The sequence below is a fragment of the Rhinopithecus roxellana genome, chromosome 15, assembly GCF_007565055.1.
Source record: "Rhinopithecus roxellana isolate Shanxi Qingling chromosome 15, ASM756505v1, whole genome shotgun sequence".
NCBI lineage: Eukaryota > Metazoa > Chordata > Mammalia > Primates > Cercopithecidae > Rhinopithecus > Rhinopithecus roxellana.
Window position 1 is genome coordinate 84,807,569 of NC_044563.1, and position 23,601 is coordinate 84,831,169.

At 38.5% G+C, this 23,601-nt stretch overlaps 1 protein-coding gene and 1 pseudogene across 1 annotated transcript; one reads left to right on the forward strand and one right to left on the reverse strand.

The window, feature by feature from the left end:
* Nucleotides 1–12,793: 12,793 nt before the first annotated feature.
* On the reverse strand, nt 12,794–13,768 carry LOC104663403 (annotated as a pseudogene).
* An 8,360-nt stretch (nt 13,769–22,128) lies between these two features.
* On the forward strand, nt 22,129–23,125 carry LOC104663404 (olfactory receptor 52B6). The gene has a single exon (XM_030917294.1). The coding sequence runs from the start codon at nt 22,152–22,154 to the stop codon at nt 22,893–22,895; it is 744 nt and encodes a 247-aa protein (XP_030773154.1). The 5' UTR covers nt 22,129–22,151; the 3' UTR covers nt 22,896–23,125.
* The last annotated feature ends 476 nt before the right edge of the window (nt 23,126–23,601 follow it).

The window sequence follows — 23,601 nt, forward strand, 5'->3', positions numbered from 1 at the left end:
TTTTGTAATTTTCTTAACAATTCTATGAGACAGGTAATAATATTATCCACATTTTAAGGATGCAGAGAAAAGTAATTTGTCAAAAGCCACACAAGGAGGAAATAGTAGCACTGGGAATCAGACCCATGAGCCTTTTCCTAGACTCCTCTGTATATAACCAAAATTGTCTACAGACTCTGTGTGGCAAATAACACGCATAACATCTGTATAGCAAAATATACAAAATTAACCAATATATAGAAAACTAAAAATATAAAACAAGTTAACAACATAAAACCAAATACATCATTTATGCTTATAGATTGCTTGAATTCTTCTGTCAAAAAGCACAAAGATAAATACAGTTTAAAAATTCAATTATATGGCACATGAGAAAGATCTAAAACAAAATGATGCAGAAAGGATAAACAAGTGTGAATAAACAGGATAAAAAGGATAGACAAGTGTGTTTCAGACAAATTTAAATGTGATGGAAGCAAGTCTAGCAAAATGGAAAGCAGAAACTACGAAAGCATTAAACAGAAAAAAAGGTACTTTGCGCAGTTAAAAGGAACACTTCTTAATGAAGGTGTAAGTCATGCTATTTGTACACATCTCTTCTTAGCACTCTAGATACTGTTTCTTAGTGATAGTCAATTCATTTACCCACTTTTTAAATTTTTTATTATTTTTCATAGTTATCTTGTAATTCCTCTTGATTCTTTAAAGACATATGTCTAGACATTAACTGCAGTTTAAAATTCTTGTGACTCATCTACTCAAAACTTTGTTTCCAATGGATGAATTTATATGTTACTGAGGCACAATCACCTAATTCCAGGGTCATATATTTGAAGCACTGTAGTCCAAAATTGATCAACTTCATAAACCACAAATGTAGACACTGCACTTTGTATCTATTCAATCATGTGATTCAGTTATTACCAATTTGTCCTTGAAAAACTTGAAGCCCTCTAGAATGACTTTCTTACTACCATTCATTCAATGCCCAGGAGTCTTTACATTCTGCTCTGTTCAGGTTAAAATCCATAATTCATCATTTCAGCCACTCTCTTACCAACATTTTGCTTGCCCTTGTTCCACTGACCTTCCATCACATATGTATGATAAAACCCCCTGCATTATTCAACTAAATAAGTACCCTAGGTCGAAGAAAATAAGGAAACAAGCAAACTTCTTAACTAGATGTATTTGTGTTTCCATAATTTCATGATAATCAATGTTAAACTTAACTAGTGAACTATCCAGTGATCCAACAGCATAATCTTGCTCAGCTCCATCTCTATGACTCATTGTTTCCTACACTCCTCAGAGCATTTTCATCTCACTCCAACTCCCTTTCTCAACAGATAACCTTTCATTTTACTTCACAGAGAAATTAGGAACCATTAGGTATGAAATTATATAAGACTGAAACATCAGTCTTACATGGGAAAATTATTATTTTACAATTACCAAATATATGACAGTAATTTGATGAAATTCATTTTGTTATTAAAGGGAATGCTGAAAATTTTAGACTTTCATTAGAACCATTTTAATTAATATCCCCAACTTCTAGAGGAGTTTACTCAGTATCCTCTAATGAATAACTAAGAATCTCATGTTTTCTGTTGGACCAGCTCCAGGCTCATGAATCACCTGGAGCTGTCCTTTGATTTTTGAAAATAAGTTGGGCAATCTGCTGTTGATTACTATCACTTGAAATATTGGTGGGTGCCATAAATTGGCATAGCAGCGATTATGGAATTACATTTACCAAAGAATAGAAATATGTGCACAACAATATATGATTGTCCTTTATTCCATATTAAAACATTTTCCTAATTTTTTTAAAGAGCCAAGGCATTTTTCCTATTCACAAAGATCAACTTGGCAAATAATATCTTTGATGTGATGTCTGAAGCTTTTAAAATGGAAGAAGTTATGTATGTGAGCTCAGATTTCATAGACAAGCAACCGAGAAGTCTAGATCAAGATCTAGCTACCCACAGAGGATAAGATTTGAGAAGTACCCATAGAATCCCTGTCTTCTCTATCAAGAGCACTGATTCCTCAGACCACTTACTTGGGAGCATCTCTGATCTGGAGTCCTACTTTGAGTTAAAAGACTAGAGCACCCTCTTGAATAGACTCTATTAAAAGCCTGTGTCATTCAGGAGCCCCTGGATGCTGGCATTTTCATCAGGCATGGTTCTGTGAATTAGATAATTACAGCTGCAAAATGTCACTGGAGAAGACTCAGAGAGCAAGGTACAGAGGTGGGCATTATTCCTGGGAAAGGGCACAAGAAGGCTGAAAGTTGGAGAAATCTTACAGGGGACCTGTGGGAAAATTCAGATTCAGAGACTTGAAATCCTAGGTAAAGGTTACACTCTGAAATAAAGTTACTTACTTTACCTCCTGCCAACTTGGCTAGCCCACAATCTAGGTGGTTACAGTAACTTCTATGTGTCTGTATGTCCAAGTTCACCAGAATTGTTCTGCTTGCTACCTGTGCAATCTAGCTCACAAACTTCCATCCATTCCTTCAACCACAGATGGGAGACTCCCACTGCGCTGCAGGCAGGATGAGCCTGAGAGCGTTTATGGCTCCTAAGAAAGTCCCAACGGAGTGACCTCTGGGACTTGTTGCCTGCCCCTGCCTCCAGCTAAACGGCACACAGGGACAAGTGAGCAAAGAAGCCAACAGTAAACTTCTTTTCTGTTTAACTGGCAGTAACACCTTGAGTGTCTGTGTACTGAGCAGTGAGCCCCATAGAGGTGCCTAGCATGCAACATTAAAGGAAGCACTTGAAACCCTGAGAGTGAGTCCTTTGTTCCTTAAATGTTGCACTCTAGGCATTTCCCCTAATTCCAGCCCTGGAGGAAGCATTATTTAATTCTTCCATCTTAGCATGTATCTTCATCTCTGCCTGGACTACAGGGAAATTCTCAAACTTATTCTACTGTTTCTAAAACTTCATTTCAATTGCATCTTACTGCATTCCAATAGCAAATCTACACAGTAGCCGGAATGCACTTTTCAATATGTCAATTTCATTCTGTCACACTCTCAAGTAAAATCCTCCTTCAGCCCCCTCCCTCCCTTAGTCTTCAGGATAAGATTCAAGTTCTGAATCAGAAAGTAAAAGCCTTGTTTACTTCTCCAAACAAATCTTACCTTCCACTTCTTTTCTCTCAGTCTTAGCATATCTAGGGTGCTGTCCATACCAGGGTACATACAATTCCCCAAATCTCACAATATTCTCACTTAATCCTTCACGTTTGAAATAATGTCTTCTCTGCCTAGCATATTCCTATTCCTGTCATTTGCCTTGAGAATTTCTCTTTTTCCTTCAAAACACAGCTCCAATATAAGGTTCTTGACCATCCTGCCCTCTTTCCTAATTACATAGTAACTTCTCTGTGCCCACACAGATCTTTGTGCTTTTTGAGGTTACGTATTATTTGTCACTCTGCAGTGGAATTGCCTCCTTCTGTGTGTATTTCCCTACTAATCCGTGATCTCCTTGAGGACAGTTAAAAAAAAAAAAAAAAAAAAAAAAAAAGCCTTCGTCATATCTGCATCCACAGTGCTTGTTACACAGTAGAATAAAATATGAAATTAAATTAAAACTTAAAAATGGTCACTATGTAATGTACTAAACAATGTGCAAATTGCATTGCATATAACATTGCAATCAATCATCGAACCTGTGAGGTAGCATAGATCTTCACACACGCATGAGGAAACTGAATCCTGGAGTGATTAAATAAATTTTCCAATTTCATCCACAGAGAACTGATGAAGTTGGTGTATGGCAGCCAGGAGTCTCTGGCCTTCAACTCTTTTCTCGTAACCATCTATACTGTCCTGTAGACTGCCTCAACAAATGGTGGGTGGACAAATGCATACATACAAGAATAGCAAATTGGGACAGAGCAAGACTCTGTCTCAAAAATAATTTTTTTTTTAAAGTTAAATGTGAAACAGGAAAAGCCTCATCCTTTGTCTACAGCCAAGTCCTCCTATCACCTGCCTTCCTTCTTTTCCCACTGGGGACCACTTAGCTATAGTGAGTTGTCCTCCTGTAGCTTTTCCCTATCAGTGGTGTGTCACCCGCTCTGGATGGAGAATGACAAGACACTATTCAGCTGCTCTATCTGCACTGCTCCTATACCAAGTGGTGTGACTGACTGATGCCTCTTTGCACTTCCCATCCTTCAGAAACCCCTGTGAGGATTTTCAAAGAAATTTTACCTTGCTCCAGAACCATGGAAACTCTTTCTTCTCAGTTGTCTGTTCAGACTTTTGGCATCTTTTAGGGTATAGAGAAATTACTTTTGTGTTTGTCCTGTGTTGGGGATGTTTGCATTAATTTTGCCAAAAACTTGGGATGCTTGGCTAACAGCAAGCCTTGGAAATTGAATTTACAACTGCATAGATATTGAGAGAACTCCAGAGAGATTTACCTAACTTCAGAAGTGTGGAGACATTTCTGGGTTGTGAAGCTTGTGAGAATGGTCTTATTTTTTTTCTGGACTATTTATACCCTGTTAATGTCTAAGGAAACATTCTGAAAAGGAAGGAGGCATGTGTGTAGGGGTGGGTCTAGGGAATAGTCTTTCTGGCTTTTGTAAGCAAAGAAAATACATATTTCTTCATTCTTTGCTTATAATGCAAATATAACATGCTATTGTACATTTGACCTGGCCTGCATTGCATTGTCTCAGGAGTAAGAATCAGCTGTGGGGGACCATAAAGTTATTATTTTCTTTTTAAGTGAATAATAACAATGTCTCTGATCTGGAATAATTTGTGTGTTCCTTCAAAATGAAATTGATTAAATGAATCTTTAAAACACAATATAATTCAGTGCAAACTTCTAATGTAAATGATCTTCAACTTTCACATAATGCAACCCTGTATATTCTGAGTGACCATTGTCTCTATGCTAATTCCTGTCTCTTCTTCCCACTCTCCTTTCTTCTTTACTCCCTATAGTAATACAAAGCTATATACTTAAAAAGTTATATCTAAATCACAATAAAATAATGTGTTATCATACTACTCTCAAAAATAACGATCAAGTTTAGGAATATGAAAGGTCATTGGGGTAAAACTAACCAAGGGGACATAAAAATCAGAGTTCAAAAGAAAAGAGCCAGTGAAGTGGTTGAAGCTCAAGTGCAGCCTTATAAGGCCTGCAGTCATGGCCTGAGCCACACTCAGACTTGTGAATTGGGCTTCAAGAGGACTATGGCCAGTGGTAAGCTGATGAATGCTTAACAGCCAATTTTGGGGGCTTGCTTGTAGAGTGGCTGATTGAGAAAATGTAGATATTTCCACTATAGCTGACTTCAAGCTACCAATTTGATGTTGACCTGCTTGCAAAATTCCTGAAAGTTAACATGGCTCTCATGAGCCAGTGGAAGCAGCCTCTAGCACATGACTCTTGTGACTCTAGTTAGACCTGACACACTGGGATTAGAATGATGTAACTCAAAAAGGATGTGACAGTGAAGTCTCTGGGCTACAGAAATCCTGACTCATTCTGAGGTAGAATAGTGAGTAGGTAAGAACAAAAATTTTGGAATGAAATTGACTTATTGTCTATATATCATCATATATTTCTTGCATAATAATGAGCATCTTGTTTAACTTTTATTAAGGTAAGATTCACATGACATACAATTCTCCACTTTAAAGTATGTAATTTAGTAGCTTTTAGTACATTTCTAATGTGTAAACATCACCAAAGTCTAATTTCAGACCTTTTTATCACCCCAAAAAGAAACCCCATACTCACTAACTAGTCACTGTCCACTTCCTTTTCCTCCATTAACATACTTCCTGTCTCTACAAATTTATCTCTTCTAGACATTTAATGTAAATGAAATTACACAATATGTCAGTCATTTGTGTCTTGTGTCTTTCACTTAAAATATTTTCAAGATTCATTCATATTTCAGCATGTATTGAAACTTTATTCGTTTTTGTGGCTGAATATATTTTATTGTATAATTATACCACATTTATCAGTTGATACACATTTTACTTATTTTTACTTCTATTTTTGCTACTATGAATAATGGTTTTATAAGCAACCATTTACAAGTTTTTATTTGAGCACCTGTCTCACTTCTCTTGGGTATATACCTAGGAGTAGAATTGCTAGGTCAAATGGTAACTCTACATTTAACTTTTTGAGGAACACCCAAACTGTTTTCCACAGAGGCGGCACCATTTTACATTCCCACTACCAATCTATCAGGGGTCTAATTTCTCCATGTCCTCACTTGTTATTTTCCTTTTCACATATATATGTATATATACACATATATATGGAAAATATGTATATATATATCACTGTCTTAGTGGATGTGAAGTAGGACAAAGTATTTTATGGAAAAGGATTACAAAATCATTTCCTCTTCTCCTCCTTGTTACCCAAGTTCAAGCTAAGCTTAATTTTCCAGAGCGAATAGCATGTATAAAGGTCCAAGTGGAAAGAAAACACACTTTGTTTGAAAAACTAAAAGAAATATGGTATGATTGTAACATAAGGGCATGTAAGAGTAAGAGAAAAGAAGGAGGTTGAGGCTAACGGACACCAAGCAATGACTGGTTGGCATCATCATACCATAAAAGGCTTTGAAAACATACATGTTAGGAAATTTGGATTTTATTCAAAGCAAATAGATCTACTGTTGAATGATTTAAAGCAGAAGAGTGAGTTGATCTAGGTTTGAGTTTAGTAAGACCATGATATTTTCTGAGTAGCAAATGGATGGGAGAGAAAAAAAGATTGGAGGTAGCAAATTCCTAAATTATGGTATTGAAAAACTTGGGAGGGAGGGACAATGGTGATCACATTTTAATGTGAAGTGTGTGGAAAAATTCAAAGCATATTTAGAAGACATCATAAATAATAAACATATTTTTAAATAATTAAAGAATTAAAGAAAATAAATGATATAAGAAAAACAGACGTTGACATGGAAAACTAGTTAAATTTTGTACTGTTTAATAAGAGAGAATTCAAGATGATTTGTGGATCATGAAGCAAGTAAGGAGAGAAGATGGTAATTTTTATTTGAACATGTTGATTTTGAAGTTTCAGTGGGAAACCTAAGAGTAGACATCAAATAGGAAGTTGGCTTTATGGGGCAGATAAGGAATTTGATGAGGAGCTTTAGACCTGGTAATTTTCAGCATAAAGATGGTTACTGAATTTATGAGCTTGCTATATCTTAAACACACTGAGCCTTACACGCCTGTAAATTAGTTTTTTTCTTTATTTGAAAAAGAGAAAATTGAAACAAGATGACTAAAAGAAGGATAAAAGTTTCTGCATTTATTTATAATTTGAAATAAGCAACGCTTCATTTTAGGCCATAGAATGAGTGGTTCCCATATTTATGTTTTTGATGGTAGAAAATTAGAATGCTTCCATTTGATGCCTATTATTTTCTTGCAACTTGAATAATCCTTATCTCTCTTATCTCCTAATTCCTTTAATTGCACTAACGAGTTTCTCCAACAGCGCTGAAATCTTAAAATTCATAAAAATTGGATCTCTTATTGGAAGACTTTCTGCTAGTGATTTACATAAGAATTCTTTTAAGTTTTTCATAGCCCATTTCTCCATATTCTCATCCTCATATCACCGCATCCCTTTAAGAAAGAATGAAAGTATGACCTTGTTTCCAATCTGCTTTGTTTTTATTCCATAATTATGGAATTGAGTACAAGAGGGATTGCTCTATAGAGGCCCAAAAACGTGATGTAAAAAGTGCAAGAGATATTTTGGCAAAAGTAATGAGTAAGGGCAGAAAGCATGGTTGGTGTGTAAAATATGAGAATGACACTGACATGAGAACCACAGGTACTTAGGGCCTTCAGAAGGGCATCATTGGATGGAAGGTGGAAAACAGCATGAAGGGTGAGGGTGTAGGAAATATCAGTGAGGGTCAGATCTGAGATAATAGTCATTACCAATATAGTAAAGTCATATCAGATGTTGATGGAGATATCAGCACAGGAAAGCAGGGCCACACCTATGTGCTCACAGTATGTGTTAGAATTAATGTGTGCTCTGCAGAAGGGCAAACACTTCCCCAGGAAATCAATGGGCAAAGTGTTATTAAACCTCCAGTCAGTGCTCACCACAATCTTGCCAAGTGTCTGAGGTGTCAAGTCACTGGTATATCTCAAAGGGAAACCAATGGTCAGGTAATGATGAAATGCCACACCCAACAAGATGGCCAAGTCCAGAAAAAAAGCTGAAGTGAAGCAGACCAAAATAAAACCTGGTGAAGCATCCAGGAAATATTATTTCCTGAGCCTTCAACTAGAATATCCCTAATGTTTTGGGGAAACGCATGATGTATAATATGAGGTTTGCAGAGACCAGTATAGAGAGGAAGAAAAACACGGGTTCATGGAGGTTGTGTTCCATTGTGGTAAGGTACAGAAGGATGCCATTCCCTGCAAGGGAGACAAGGTAACTGGTAAAGGAGAGAATTCCCATCCAGATGCAGAACTGCTCCAGCCCTGGGATCACCAACAGAATGAAGAGTCCTGGATTGAAGCTACTTAAATTCAATGTGGCCATCATGGTGATTGCCATTTGCTGAGGACAGAATGTCACATTTGATTCTGAGACTGACTGGCCTTGAATCCATTTAAGTCTTTTTATAACTTGAATCCCTTTGTCTTCATCATGTAACAAACACTAAGAAAAATACAATCTATCTCTTGTCATAATTTATCTTTTATCAAAGGCTTTATATCATTTATCAAAGGCTGACAAAAGGTATTAATTTAACTCACAATTTCCTGCCTATAGCCATTACCATAACCACCTTGTTAGTATATCAGGACCATGTCCCACCAGACCCGTAACCTGAGATAATACTGGCCCTTTGTTGTCAACTAAAATTCCAGGACTGTTTTTCTCTCACCAACTAATTCAGTCTGAGATTTCTCAAGGATGTAATCTGAGGGTTGACTATGACTCTTCCTCCTCCTTCAAACCCGATGTTTTATTTTCCTACTTCTGTGATTTTTCTTTTGGAACCCCTCTTTTATCTGCCTACTCCATTTCTTCACCACTGCCTCACCTGAACCTATCCTGATTATTAATTGGAGCTGTAGAATGAGAATGCTGATTCTTATTCTGGTTCTGTCAATATTTTGCAAACCTTTACCTAATTGTGCTACCTTATTTGTCCCTGAAAACAGGAAACTATCAAGTCACTCACAATCTTGTGTAAAAGCACATAACTATTCCCTTTATGCCTACAGAATACATTTTACTTCCCTGCTCAGCAGGCAATATCTTTCCTGTATTATATGGGTTCTACTGATATGAATGTGTCTAAAATTCTCCCCTAAAGCATACCCATATAGGACTTCATATATTCTCAATCATTCTTACATCTCACTGCTTATATTTTACTCCAAAAGTGCAATCTTACCTTCTCTCAATGTCTACATTCTACCCATTATTTATGATTCTTGAAAGTGCTAACGTCCTCTGAAAACCTTCTCCAGGATTACTTAATCACGTTTTGAAAAGGACTGACATATCTGTGGGAATCCAGAAGTTCAGGTGCTTGTGAAGAGCTGTGAGGAGGCCCTATTCTCTCACCTATTGCTGACCTTAATATACTGCAAAAGCAGGAAGTGGAGGCAAAGAAAGGGTTGTAAAGTGCACTGCTAAGTGTTTAATGTGTGCCTCAAAATGCCAATGAAGCCCTTCAGCAACCTGGGAGATTTATTGTTCACAGATATTTAAGAAAATCTCTGTCTGCTCATTAGCTGACCACTAAGATAACTGAGTAGAAAATTCGGTGGCTGTATGTGACAACCAATAAAACCTTTACAGAAATAGTACCAAAAGTATCACTTAAAAAAGAAAAGCCTACAATAATTAACAACAACAGCAAATCCTGGGAATAGAGGAGAATCTACTTTCCAGGGTTATCACTTTATATTATTTACATTTTCCAGTTTTAACAAAAAAAAATTATGAGACATTCAAAGATATAAGACATATGACCTACACACAGGAAAAAGAAAAGTCAACAAAATCTGTCCCTGAGAAAACCCAGATGTTTTTATACAAAGACTAAATGAGCTGGCTTAAATATATTCAAAAAGCTAAAGGAAATCATGACTATACAACTAAAGGAAAATATGAGAAAAGCATCACACCAAATATTAAATGTCAACAAACAGAATTTATAAAAAGAAACCAAAGAGACATTCTGGTGTTAAAAATTGTAAAAACTGAAGGGTGGATGGCAAGATGGCCGAATAGTAACAGCTCTGGTTTGCAGCTCCCAGTGAGATCAATGTAGAAGGCAGGTGATTTCTGCATTTCTAACTGAGGCACCCGGCTCATCTCATTGGAACTGGTTAGACAGTGGGTGCATCCCACAGAGGGAAAACCGAAGCAGGGTAGGGCGTCACCTCATACAGGAAGCACAAGGAGTTGGTGAACTCCTTCCCCTAGCCAAGAGAAGCTGTGAGGGACGTGCCGTGAGGAACAGTGCATTTCACCCCAGATACTATGCTTTTCCCACAGTTTTTGCAACCCGCAGACCAGGAGATTCCCTTGGATGCCTACACCACCAGGGCCGTGGGTTTCTAGCACAAAACTGGGTGGCCGGTTGGGCAGACACTGAGCTAGTTGCAGGAAGATATGAAATGATATGAACAGACACTTCTCAAAAGAAGACATGCAGCCAACACACATATGAAAAAAAGCTCATCAACCCTGGTCATTAGAGAAATGCAATCAAAACCACAATGAGATACCATCCCACGCCAGTTAGAATGGTGATCATTAAAAAGGAAACAACAGATGCTGGAGAGGATGTGGAGAAATAGGAATGCTTTTACACTGTTGGTGGGAGTGTAAATTTGTTCAACCACTGTGCAAGACAATGTGGCGATTCCTCAAGGATCTAGAACCAGAAATACCATTTGACCCAGCAATCCCATTACTGAGTATAACCCCAAAGGATTATAAATCATCCTGCTGTAAAGACACATGCACATGTATGTTTGTTGCAGCACTGTTCACAATAGCAAAGACTTGGAACCAACCCAAATGCCCATCAATGATAGACTGGATAAAGAAATTGTGACACATATACACCATGGAATACTATATAGCCATATAAAAGGATGAGTTCACGTCCTTTGCAGGGACATGGATGAAGCTGGAAACCATCATTCTGAGCAAACTAACATTGGAACAGAAAGTCAGACACCACATGTTTTCACTCATAAGTGGGAGTTGAACAATGAGAACACATGGACACAGGGAGGGAAACATCACAAACCAGGGCCTGTTGTGGGGTTGGGGGCTAGGGAAGGGACAACATTAGGAGAAATACCTAATGTAGATGATGGGTTGAAGGGTGCAGCGAACCACCATGGCACGTCTTATACCTATGTAACAAACCTGCACGTTCTGCACATGTATCTTAGAACTTCAAGTATAATGACAAAAAAAAAAAAAAAAGGAAATGCTTACACAAAACAAAATTACATGACAAGAAAAAATATGTATGTTTCAAGGTGACTATAATTTTTTTTTTAATTATAGGTTGAGCACTGTGGCTCATGCCTGTAATGCCAGCACTTTGAGAGGCTGAGGCATGCAGATTGCCTGAGTTCAGGAGTTCGCAACAAGCCTTGGCAACACGGTGAGACCCCGTCTTTACTTAAATACAAAAAATTAGCATGGTGTGGCTTTGTGCGCCTGTAGTCCCAGCTACTCAGGAGGCTGAGGCAGAAGAATTGCTTGAACCTAGGAGGTGGAGGTTGCAGTGAGTCAAGATCATGCCACTGCACTTCAGCCTAGGTGACAGAGTGAGACTCCGTATCAAAAAAAAAATTATAAAAACTAAAATTAAAAATTCACTAAAGGAATTCAAAGGCAGATTTGAGCAATCAAGAGAAAGAATCCGCAAACAAAGATAAGCTTATTTAGATTATCCAATATGAAGAATTGAAAGAAAAAGACAAAATATAAACAGAGACTCAGAAACATTTGGGACATACCCAAGTATACCACCATATTTATAGCGAGAGTCCTAGAAAGGGGGGGCAAGAGACAAAGACGTAGAAAGAATATTGGAAAACTAATGGCAAAAAAACTTCCTAAATTTGATTTTTTTTAATATGACTCTACACATTCAAGAAGCTCAAAGAACTCCATGTAGGATAAACTAAGATATCCATATCATAATAATGAAAATATTGAAAGCCAAAATCAAAAAGAAAATCATGAAAGCATCAAGAGAGAAGTGAGTGTGTTCCAAAACTTCTGAGCACATTTTCTTTAGAATCATTTTTATATGAAAATGCTCTCAAATAGTTCCTATTCTTCCTAAAATATTTATCTTAATTGCCTTAGTGCCAGAGCTGGCACATAGTAAAGTACTCAGGCATGGCAGTATTCACTTTCCATCTCAAAGAAGTAAAGCATTTACATAAAATGTGTCACCTCTTTGGTAAAAAATAAAAAGCATAGACTTAAAAAAAGTTGATAGGCTCATAATTCTTTGACCTTTGCTAGCTTGGTGGGAATATATATTCTATTTCTAGTGAAGTTGAAAATTTTTCCAAACATAGCTGTTTTATTATCATTTTTATTATATTTTACAATTTCTACTTATTTCCGGTCTTTTTAAAGACATTTACTCAGCATCACAATCAGACTATTACATTGAGAATTCAACAGCATGGGTGCAAAAAAAATTAAAAATCTATATTATAATCCTGTGTTGGAATGCTTTACACTTTCCACAGAACAGAAACTAAAACAACCTGTTATACAATTAGTCACAAATACAGTCCTTGAGTTTTTTTGCCCATAAACATGAGTATTTGTCTAAAACATGTCTTCTTTGTAGCAGGTAGGCCCTGCCACCACTGTGCTTGGCTGAGTTCACAAATCTGTTGTAACCTGTAGCTTCCTTGTCACTTCTCTTGCTCTCCTCTCCTGCTAAGCTTTCTTTCCTAATCAAAATCTTCTGCCACTGCCATAGCTACTGCTACTGCTGGAACCACCATAGCCACTTTGGTTTCGTGGTTTGGCAAAGTATTGGCCTCCACCACCATAGGGGCCAGAGCTTCTGCCTCCAAAATTTCCTCCCTTCATGGGTCCGAAATTTGAAGACTGATTGTTGTAATTCCCAAAATCATTGTAACTTCCACCACCTCCCAAATTGCTTTCATCATTACCAAATCCATTATAGCCATCCCTACTGCCACCATATCCACCACCACCATAACCTGCCAACAAAGCCACCATAACCACTGAAGTTTCCTCCATGACCAAAGTTGTCATTCCCACCGAAACCACCTCCATGACCACCAACAAAGTTTCCAGAACCACTTCGACCTCTTTGGCTGGCTGAAGCACTAGCTACCTCTTGCTTTCACAGGCCTTTCCTAACTTCACCATTGTGGCCATTCACAGGATGGTATTTCTGAATGACAATCATATCCACAGAGTCATGGTTGTCAAAGGTTACAAAGGCAAAGCCCCTTTTCTTGCCACTGCCTCAGTCAGTCGTGATTTCAATCACTTCAATTTTTCCATACTGGTCAAAATAATCTCTTAGGTGATATTCTTCAGTGTCTTCTTTAATGCCATCAACAAATATCTTTTTCACAGTTAAGTGGGTCTTTGAGAATCTTCTCTTGAGACAGCTCTCTTTGGTTCCACAGTTCTTCCATCCACCTTGTGTAGCCTTGCATTCACGACTGCATCCACCTCCTCCACAGTGGCACAGAGCGCTTGGTGTTTGGGTCTCTCCTTACCACACAATCCATGAGTGTTCCCCATTGCTCAAAACAGCTCCTTCCTTAGTCTCTCATTGGTTGTTTCAAAGTTCAACTCTCCAATGAAGAGCTTCCTCAGCTGTTCGGGCTCTTAAGGAGACTCTGACTTAGACATGAGGGCAGGGAGAAGAGAGATTTTAATGATGCTTCTTTGGTGGCATCCATGGGCAGAAAGGCATTTCCATTTTTTTTTTTAATTTTTATTTTTTTAGACAGAGTTTCACTCTTGTTGCCCAGGCTGGATTGCAATGGCATGATCTCCGCTCACCGCAACCTCTGCCTCCCGGGTTCAAGCCATTCTCCTGCCTCAGCCTCCCAAGTAGCTGGGATTACAGGCACCCACCACCACGCCCAGCTAATTTTGTATTTTTAGTAGAGAGGGGGTTTCTCCATGTTGGTCAGGCTGGTCTCGAACTCCCGACCTCAGATGATCCACCTGCCTCGGCCTCCCAAAGTGCTGAGATTACAGGAGGCATTTGCATTATTCTTATACTTATTAGTAAAGCAGCAACACATTATTTAAAAGAGGGAGAGGAAAGAGAGAAGTGACTCATTATGTGCAAGGGATCCTGAATAACATTAATGCTTATTCAGGTAGGGGGATGACACATTTAAAATGCTGAAAGAAAATAAATTGTCAGCAAGAACTCCATATCTGGCAAAATTATCCTTCAAATAGAAGATAATCTTCAAAATAAGACACTCCACAAACTAGTATAGAATGAAACTCTCAGAACCTGGTAAAGGTCATCTATGAAAAATTCACAGCTCAAATAAAAGAAAATAAAAGGCACCAAGAATTGAAAGTTGTAAGTAAGATTATCTCTAATCACAGATGGCATGATCTTATACATAGAAAGTGCTGGCCAGGCGCGGTGGCTCACGCCTGTAATCCCAGCACTTTGGGAGGCCAAGGCGGGCAGATCACGAGGTCAGGAGATCGAGACCATCCTGGCTAACACGGTGAAACCCGGTCTTTACAAAAAATACAAAAAATTAGCTGGGTGTGGTGGCGGGCACCTGTAGTCCCAGCTACTCAGGAGGTTGAAGCAGGAGAATGGTGTGAACCTGGGAGGTGGTGTTTGCAGTGAACTGAGATTGTGCCACTGCACTCCAGCCTGGGTGACAGAGCGAGACTCCATTTCAAAAAAAAAAAAAAAAAAAAACAGAAAGTGCTAAATGAGACACTTAAAAAACTATTAGGACTCATAAATGAGTCCAAAGTGTTGCAGATCAATATATAACAATCAAAGTCAATATACAAAACAAAGAGCAAAAATTATAAAACTACAAGAAAACATAAGGCGGGAGAACATCGTGACCTTGGATTTGGCAAAGTATTCTTAGATATGACACCAAAAGCATGAGCAACAAAAGAAAAGACAGATAAATTGTACTTCATCAAAATTAAAAAATAAATTATTCTTCAAAGGACACCACTAAGAAAGTGAAAAAATGACACTCAGAATGAAAAAAAAATTGCCAATCATATATTTGAGAAGGGTCTTTTATCTAGAATTAATAAGCAACCTTTGCCATATTTGCAATTCAATAATAAAAAGTCAAATATTGCAAATAAGCAAAAAATGTTCATAGATATTTCTCAAAGCAGGTATGGAAATGGCAATGAACCCATAAGCAAATAATCAAAGAAATGCAAATCAAAACCACAATGAGAGATCACCTCACACTTACTAAGATATCTAGATTTAAAGTTTCAGGTAACAGCAAGTGTTGGCGAGGATGTGGAGAAATTATAATCCTCATACACTGTTGGTGGAAAAGCAAAATGGTACAACCACTTTGAAAAACAGTCTAGCATTCCTCAAACAATTAAACTCAATTAGAGTTAACATATAATCCAGCAATTCCACTTCTAGATATAAACCCAGGAGAAATAAAAACATATCCACACAGAAACTGGCACACAAATGTTTTATGGCATCACAATTTATAATAGCATCCCCCAAATGAAAATAAACCAAATGTTCATCAATCCAAGGGTGGATAAATAAAATGCATCATATCCATGCAATCAGATATTTGGCATATAAAGGAATTAAGTATTGACACATGCTACAAAATAGGTGAACATTGAAAACAGTTGCTGAGAAAGAAACCACATTGAAAGATCACAATTTTGTGATTTGATTTATATGAAATGTCCAGAATAGGAAAATCTATAAAGACAGACAATGGATTAGTGGTTTCCAGAGGCCAAGGCGGAGGGAAATATGTGGTGTGACTGCTAATGAGCAGGGAGATTCTCCTTGGGGTATAAAAAATGTTCTGGAATTAATAGTAATAGTTGAAAAACCTAGTGAATAAACCAGAAGCCACTGAATTTTACACTTTAAAAAAGTAAATGTTATGGTGAGTGAATTATATCTCAATTAAAAAAAAAAAAAAAAAGAAAGAAAAACTAAGTTAAGCCTGGCCCAGGAAAAGAACTCATCTTAATTTTGAAAGGTTCTGAGACAGATTGATACAATTTATTGTACCCTGAATATTAGTCTTTACTATTTCTGTCATGATTCTAGTGTTATTATTTTCTTCTTACCCCTTAGTCTACATTCTTGAAAGCATTGCCATTATCATTTATTTCATCCTTAAAGTCCTTTTATATTCATTGTTTCAATTAAGCAGTCACAATAACCTCACATACTCTCTCTTGTGCTAACTACAATTTGATACTCTGTGAAGCCTCCCCTAGCTATACCAGATGAATTATTTATCTGGATTCTGGACTCACAGCAAGTTGTACTCACTGCTGTATTGCAATTAATGATAACTGTTCATGGTAAGGAGACATGATTTCTTCATCTATTGATCTCAAATGCTGACCCAATGAAGGGATCAATCAGGCATTGTCAAATGTTTGAGTGAGCAAGACAGGGGTAATAATCCCTGTACATCCCTCCCTTTAGAATAATATATGAATGTAATAGATGTTTAGGGGCAGTGGAGGGGTAAAGGAAAAGCTCTAAGGTAAAAAAGAAACCTGGGTTTTCAGACAGACACAAAGAAGGTGATAAATTTAAAAACCCCAAGAGAAAAAGACTTTACGAAGAACACTAGGAAAAGAGAAAAAAAGGTGGAATTGAAGACATGGAAAACAACTAGTATTGAAACAAGAAATGCAAAGACAAATTTAATGAACACTCTGAGACCAAGAGCCTCTGAGTTGTTGCTGAGCTCTTCCCTTTTTCAGATATTAAGAGTGTCTATCAATAATCTCTTCTATCTGGCTCCATACCAAAGTATATACCATGTGGCTTGGCTCCTTGTGTTGAACGGGAGGGCGAAATGGGCCCTGATGGCAGGGGAGGAAATTAGAGCTGAGAAAGGGAAAGATATACAGAGGCAGGAGAATCCCTGCTCCCAGAGGACAGGAGGGAATAAACACTGTATGAGACAAGACCTGAGATTCGATTCTATATGTTAAGGAAGCCAGCACTGTGTATGAATTGTGGAATTGAGAAGCTGTGAATCTGAGCAGATGACATCAGGGAGGTAAGTCTGGGTCAGATATTTTTAGGATAAAGAGGAAGTATTGATATGGAGGAATAGGATGAGAAATTGGCAATGTTCAAAGAGGGACAGAGAGAATAATGGGCAAGGGTAGCTGGAATGAATTGTGTTTTCCTGAGGGGTAGAGTGGAAGAAGGGCAGTTTGGAGGGTCACTTTCTAGGTAAGGTTGGAGAGATTGGATGAGTAAATAATCCTTGGCTCTCAAGGAGGATGCAAGAATCATAAATTACAGATAGATTATATCCTCAGACATTGAGGAACAGTGGAAACGAAACTACAGCATATGGGAGATCATGCATAAGGGATAAATGGGTCAAGTTCCTGGACAGAGGAGTCAGGTAAAGGATTCAAAAACAGGTGGTAGAAATGTACTAAAATAGTAGGGGGGATAATTTCTCCCATTAAAAAAAAAAAATGGAAGAAAATTAGAGTATGAAGGAAGATTGCCAGAGTACAGAGAAAAGAAGATAAAGGAATGTTTGCTTGATGGTCTCGATTTCTCTGTCATTGCAGAGATCAGCCCATCTGCTGTACTGGGTCTTGGAGGAGAGGAAGGAAGAGAAGGTTTGGAACTAACATTCATATTTTGAGAACCTGATAAAGGATAAGTCAACAGATGACAAAAAAATTCTAATAGAAACTGCCTAGATTTGTAATAGATCATATATACGAATTTATCAAACAAAAATATACTGCCTAAGAATGAAAACCAGGAATATGAGCCAGGACAAGGAATTGTTAGTGACTGCGGGCATTAAATGTGGTCAGTATTATTCAAGTTTCTAACCAAGGAACTCAGACTTACAGAGTTGAAGCCTAAAGCCAAGCGAAAGTAAATAAAATCTGCTTCCATTCTTATAGTTAATGTACTTAATTTTGTGTTTAACTTTGAATAGTCTATCTCTGACCTGATTCCACTCTAAAAGATGTAAATTTCTGTGGTGGCCGAGAGATGTTTAATCGGAAAAGATACATTAGAAAAGACAGGAGATTTCAAAGATAACTGAAGGAGGCACTCATGGACAAGGGGATTAAGTATACACGGAGTGGAAGGCTTTTTTAAAAAGAGCTGCCAGATAGACACTTAAAGTAGAGTTGCTCAGTTTTGAGGTGTGAAGACTTTAGTGGATGCCTGAATTGGAATGAAAACAAAAATTACTAGGATGGGGAACAGGGAGACACCAGATGGACACAGGCTGCCTTGGAGGTTCATTATTTAGGAGGAGAACTGAAGTCAAGTTGGAGAAGAAAGGTGTTTGCAAGCACTGATTTCACCAACAAAGGTGGGAACATGTAGCAGAGGATGAACATGATGAGTGATGGGTGCTGTGGAAAGAATGAGCACAACGGTGGCACCAACTACAGACATGAAGAGAACATGAGAACAGAAGATCCATGATGAGAAACCTGTGATTTTTGTGGTACTGGTTGTTGTCAGTGTAAACTTACATGGCTGAGTGAGTGGGAACTTACCTCCTCTGCCTTCTTTTAAACATTTATTAAGTGTAAATTCTAACCCAGTCAATAGCAAATGAGGCATAGTCCTGTCTCACAGAGAGCTCACAATGTAGTGGGACTGAAAATATTTTAGTACAGTAAGTATAGAGAGGGAGAAAGGGAGATGGCTGCAGGGGAATGCAATAGTACAGAGAAAGTTGCTGATCCAGCCATTTGGAGGGATGAGAAAAATCTTTCTGGATGAGAAACATAGACTGGCTATATTAAAGAGGAGGATGGATGTCGAAGAAGCGGAATGCATAAAAGACCACAGGAAAAAAAGAGTAGTTTCAGGGGCCTACATGCTTTCTGGTATGAGTAGAGAAAAGAGAAAGAAGGGAGGGAGAGACAGTGTGTGTGTGTGTGTTAGTTGCAGGAATCTTTCAGGCAATGGGAGTTATCCATAATCAAGATAGTGCATATGCAAAATTATCTTTTGGGAACATTGTTTAATTGTGAGGAATGGTTTAGAGACTAGAACTGCAGACTAGGAGACCAGTTGGGAGGTCTTTTGATAAGTGGATCTAGAGCCTGGAAAGCAACATAATGGCAATGTAAATTTGGGAGATATTAGCACATGAAGGATAAGTGGAGCCAAGGTAGTAGACAAAATTGGCCAGAGAGAGGAAAGAGTGAGAAGAGGATGGCTACAGACCATTAAGAAAAACAAACAGTAAACAATTCTGCAGGGAGAGAGATGACTTTAATTAGAGCAGGATCAGACCAGGGTACAAGAGAAGAACCGGTGGAAGGTAGAGAAATCAAAGTCAAAAGTGGTCTTTCATGGAAGAATGATTTTTAAAGGAGAGAAGAGAGACAAAACTGTAATTTAAAAGAGAGTTTAGTAGAATAAAATGTTTTTATTATAGTTGTTTTTAATTTTTTGCTTGTCTTCAGGTTAAAAAGATTTGAATGTTCTTTAATAAAGATCCAGGAAATTAGGAGAAGCTGAAGATAAAGAGAGAGAATAATTGATGAAACAAAGTCCCTGAAGTGGTAGGAAAGAAAGGAAGTTCAGAGAATAGGTGGGGAAATTATTTTTGATGATATAGCTACATACATTCATACACACATAAATACATGTTTATACATGCATATGTACATATGTACACATATGAATGTATATGTATGTTGTCTGTGGATAAGGTTTTTAAAAGAATCTAGTAAGTTAAACATTCATACATGAGGCCCTAGGTTCATTTCCCAGCACCTCCAAATAATTACTCAAGAAACTTTTCTTATATTTAGGTAAAGTAAAATACATTGCAGCTATGATAAAGGAAACATTGGAAAATATAAAAGATATTAACACCTCTTTCTCTGGGACTGGAGGAAATGAGGGCAGGATGGATGCAGAGATAAATAAATTTACAGGAAGGGAATAATATGAGGGATATGTTCCTGATAGTCTTGAAATGTGAGTTACAAAAGAGAAACATTCAGTGGAGAGAGAAAAACAGAATTTGGGCAGTGATAAAAGTCGTATAGGCCAGGCATGGTGGCTCACGCCTGTAATCCCAGCACTTTGGGAGGCCAAGGCAGGTGGATCACTTGAGGTCAGGAGTTCAAGATCAGCCTGGTCAACATGGTGAAACCCCATCTCTACTAAAAATACAAAAAACATTAGCCGGGCATGGTAGTGGGCACCTGTAATGCCAGTTATTCGGGAGGCTGAGACAGGAGACTCACTTGAACCTGGAAGGTGGAGTTTGCAGTGAGCCAAGATCACATCATTGCACCCCAGCCTGGGTGACAGAGCGAGACTCCATCTCAAAAAAAAAAAAAAAGAAAGAAAAAAAAAAGGTCATATATTCATTGTGAGAATAGTTTAATAGGACTGAGGAGGAATCACCTGTTCTAATATGTACTAAAGACTACTTATGTGATTGCATCATTTTTTTCACATCCTGACTATGTAAGCTGAGGATAACACTAGTTAGATTTATTTGAAGTCTGAGAATTTACAGATGCAGCAGAAACCAATGGGTACTAAAAAGAAATGATCCTGGCGGAAATGATAGACATCTAGAATAGATAGGGAAGAAAGCTCAATAGGTTCTTACATCAGTGGTTCACAAACTTCAGCATGAATCAGAATCATCTAGAGAGCTTGCTAAAACACAGATTGTTATCCCAACTCTAGGCTTTCTCATCCGTAGGTTTGTGGTAGGGCAGAAGAATTTACAAGTTCACTGATGATGCTGTGGAGACCAAGCTTCAGAAACATCCTACACCTTCCTTTCTGCTCTGGATGATAGTGCCACATTTCACAGTCACAGAGGTGACTCAGGAAGTCACATGCAATTTAATAAGCCTTCCACAGAGAAAATTCAGCTTAATATACCAACAAAACAATTATGCTCATTTTAAAAATTAGAAAATTGTTACTCAGAGAAGTGACTTGTCCAAGATCATGCAGCCAATAGTTAACAGGGCAAAACTCTGACCCAGGTTTTTTCACACTCTCTCCTGTGTTCTTTCTAAATGCCATAGCTACCTTAAGGTAGCCTTCATCTGTGCCTAGGGAAAAAGGGATATAGGGTTGACAGTACCCACCACCCCCAACCTTACTCTTTCATATAATCTGCTAAGCAAATTGTTGCTTAGTCCTCTTGTTGTAGGACGGCAGTCCTCTCTGCAGGGCCTGGGGCTTTTGCAGAGCTCATTACAGTTCGCATGCCCAAAGAGATTGTGGAGATTGGTTTTGATGTTCTACCTATCCCTGTTCTTTTCAGGACCTATGGTACTGTGCTGAGTCTGGCAATGTTTTTGAGCCCTTTAGTTTCCTGAATTTTTTTTTTTTCTGTTTTCTTTTTTCTTTTTTCTTTTTCTTTTTTTGGATTTTTAGCAGAGATGGGGTTTCACCATCTTAGCCAGGCTGGTCTTGAACTCCTGACCTCATGATCCACCCGCCTCGGCCTCCCAAAGTGCTGGGATTATACGCGCGAGCCGCTGTGCCTGGCCTAGTTTCCTGAAATTCTTAAAGTTGTGTGGAGGGCTTCTGAGTAGGAACACAGAGCCTGTCTGTGGGCAGGTCCTGTAACTGTGCAGAGCCCATGTGTAATTATTTAGAGAGAATGTGGCTGTGTGCAGAGCCTGTGTGTGATTATCTGTAGAGATATGCCTGTGTGCAGAGGCCATAACTGTCATCGGGCCTCTAAGTATATGCAGACCTTGTGGTTGTTTGTTTTCATGGACACTCTGCTAATGTGTTCAAAAATCTGAAGCTCTTTTTTCCCTGTGGCACAGGTGAGGACTCTGCATAAAATCATGGCCCTTTTTTCTGCTAACAGCATAGCTGCTGTGAACAACTCTGACACTCGCATAGCAGGCTGCTTCCTCACTGGCATCCCTGGGCTGGAGCACCTACACATCTGGCTATCTATCCCCTTCTGCATCATGTACATTGCCGCCCTGGCAGGCAATGGCATCCTAATTTGTGTCATCCTCTCCCAGGCAATCCTGCATGAGCCCATGTACATATTCTTATCCATGGTGGCCAATGCTGATGTCTTGCTCTCTACCACCACCATGCCTAAGGCCCTGGCCAATTTGTGGCTAGGTTATAGCCACATTTCCTTTGATGGCTGCCTCACTCAGATGTTCTTCATTCACTTCCTCTTTGTGGCTGACTCTGCTGTCCTAGTGGCCATGGCCTTTGACCGCTATGCGGCCATCTGCTCCCCCCTGCGATATGTCACGATCCTCACAAGCAAGGTCATTGGGAAGATTGCCACTGCTGCCCTGAACTGCAGCTTCAACATTATGTTTCCATCCATCTTTCTCCTCAAGCGCCTGCACTATTGCCGGATCAACATCATTGCACACACATTTTGTGAGCACATGGGCTTTGCCCACCTGTCCTGTTCTGGTATTTCCATCAATGTCTGGTATGGGTTGGCAGCTGCTCTTCTCTCCACAGGCCTGGACATCATCCTTATTACTGTTTCCTACATCCACATCCTCCAAGCAGTCTTCCACCTCCCTTCTCAGATGCCCGCTGCAAGGCCCTGAATACCTGTGGATCCCATGTCTGTGTCATCCTACTCTTCTATGTCCCTGCCCTTTTTTCTGTCTTTGCCTATAGGTTTGGTGGGAGAAGCATCCCACGCTATATCCATATTCTCCTGGGCAACCTCTACGTTGTCATTCCTCCTATGCTCAATCCCATTATTTATGGAGTGAGGACCAAGCAAATACTGGAAGGGGCTAAGCAGATGTTTTCAAATCTTGCCAAAGGATCTAAATAAAGGCTTTCAACTTAGTCTCAACCCTTTTCTATACCTATCAATTGTCCCATATTTAGCCCATTCTTGCCTCTACATTTTCCAATTATCCCTGTGTTATTCTCATCGATCTTCCAATTTATTTAAATATGTCATCTATTCAAACCCACCTCTGATTTCTTTTATTGGAAATCCTTAGCAAAATCTATCTAATCCTCTTACCCTTACTATTGAAATGCAATCTGATTTCCCACCACCTCAAGAAAAACTAGCTAATTAAGGGAAATGTAAAAACCAAATTTACAGTCTAACTGAAACCTTTTTCTAACTGCTTACATTGGCTTCCTAATTTGTTCTTAATCACTTGTATATAATTTTGACATTTGTCAGTTCAACATCTTTCTCATGATGGGAACCCCTGAGAACTGTCATGTCTAAGAATTTGTAGTCTCATGGGATGATATTTTTCTTACCAGTTGCACTAATTCATGATC

Coding starts and splice junctions, on each gene's coding strand:
- LOC104663404 (XM_030917294.1), top strand. CDS start 22,152: ATGGCCCTTTTTTCTGCTAACAGCATAGCTGCTGTGAACAACTCTGAC.